The sequence below is a fragment of the Anneissia japonica genome, unplaced genomic scaffold (assembly GCF_011630105.1).
Source record: "Anneissia japonica isolate Jap-2015-1 unplaced genomic scaffold, ASM1163010v1 scaffold82790_len1168_cov258, whole genome shotgun sequence".
NCBI classification, from domain to species: Eukaryota; Metazoa; Echinodermata; class Crinoidea; order Comatulida; family Comatulidae; genus Anneissia; species Anneissia japonica.
In genome coordinates this window covers 1-1,168 of record NW_022721638.1, presented here as the reverse complement: position 1 = coordinate 1,168, position 1,168 = coordinate 1, and the positions used below count along the sequence as shown (strand labels likewise).

The 1,168-nt window shown below is 34.3% G+C and overlaps 1 protein-coding gene across 1 annotated transcript; it reads right to left on the bottom strand.

Moving 5' to 3' along the window:
* Positions 1-209: 209 nt before the first annotated feature.
* LOC117111718 (serine/threonine-protein kinase SMG1-like) lies at positions 210-725 on the bottom strand (the record flags this gene model as incomplete). The annotated part of the gene is given in 2 exon segments (XM_033254711.1): positions 210-444; positions 574-725. Coding segments are annotated over 2 exon segments (387 nt in total), but the record flags the coding sequence as incomplete, so codon positions are not given.
* Positions 726-1,168: the final 443 nt, after the last annotated feature.

Sequence of the window (1,168 nt, the reverse complement as noted above, 5' to 3'; positions counted from 1 at the left end):
ATGATTTTTATGCTTTATATATTCTTCTTTGTCATTGAATGTAATTATGTTTTACACCAAAAGGAATGATAGTCAAGTAACTTTCTGTAACTGTTTGACAATCTGCAATGCTTGTATTTGTAATTACTTTTTTCTCCTTTCAGTAATTTGGGAATACAATAACTGAATAGAATTGAGTGATATCTGTTGAATGATAAGCTGAGTGATACCTGTTTAATCATAAATTCAATAACAACTTGATTTGGTACAGGTGAGTCAGCAAGCCTAGTAAGTATCTTCTTTGGTTGAGTATCTTCTCCCTTCATGTTCCTGGAACTGTTGGCAATACCACTTGTTAAATCCAGTAATCTTGGAAATCTGCACATCATTACCTCGTTCACTTGATCATCAACTTGTAAGTAACGTCTTAGGCTATCCATGTATTCTAAAGCTGCTAGTTCATACCTGCAACAGTTAAAAAAATTGCACTTAGCAAATGCTTACAACATATCAAAAAGGTATTGGATGTACATATTTAATAAAAATGTTAAATAAAAATACTTATACCATTAAACAAAATTTAAAGCAACTTACTTTCCCTCTGCATGTACAGTACATGCATTGGTCCAAGCATATGGTTTAGCAGTGAAGTTAGAGCTCCATTGTACTAAGCCTGTGATGGTATCGGGGCAATGTACCATGATTAGTGCACTTACAACTTTCTGCAACACCTCATCAAATAGCGCCTAACAAAATAAATAATACCAGAATTATTTAAAACAGAAAGAAAGCAGAATTACTACTGATCAAAACAAGTTTACATAGATTACATCAGGATCCCCAGTCGCTCAAGATCCGCAAGAGTCTCTCTTAAATAAATTTTGCAATCCAGTATACAAAATCTCCCAGAAACTAACACAACTCCTGCAAAACTCATGATGTGTGCAGGTATTTACTATCCTAACAGTATTATATATTTTCTCCCTGAAGTCTCAGCTGGTCATGGGTATTCATCATGTGCAGGAAAATACTAGAGCAGTTATAACACAATTGGACAAAACCTGTACTTGAGTTCGCTGAAGTACTAAACTATAACTTGTTAGTGTATGGGACCAAGTGTCTTATGAAATGCCATGACTTACTGTTGAACTATTAGTTGACTTGAGACTTTTAAGCAACTCTAGCCCAT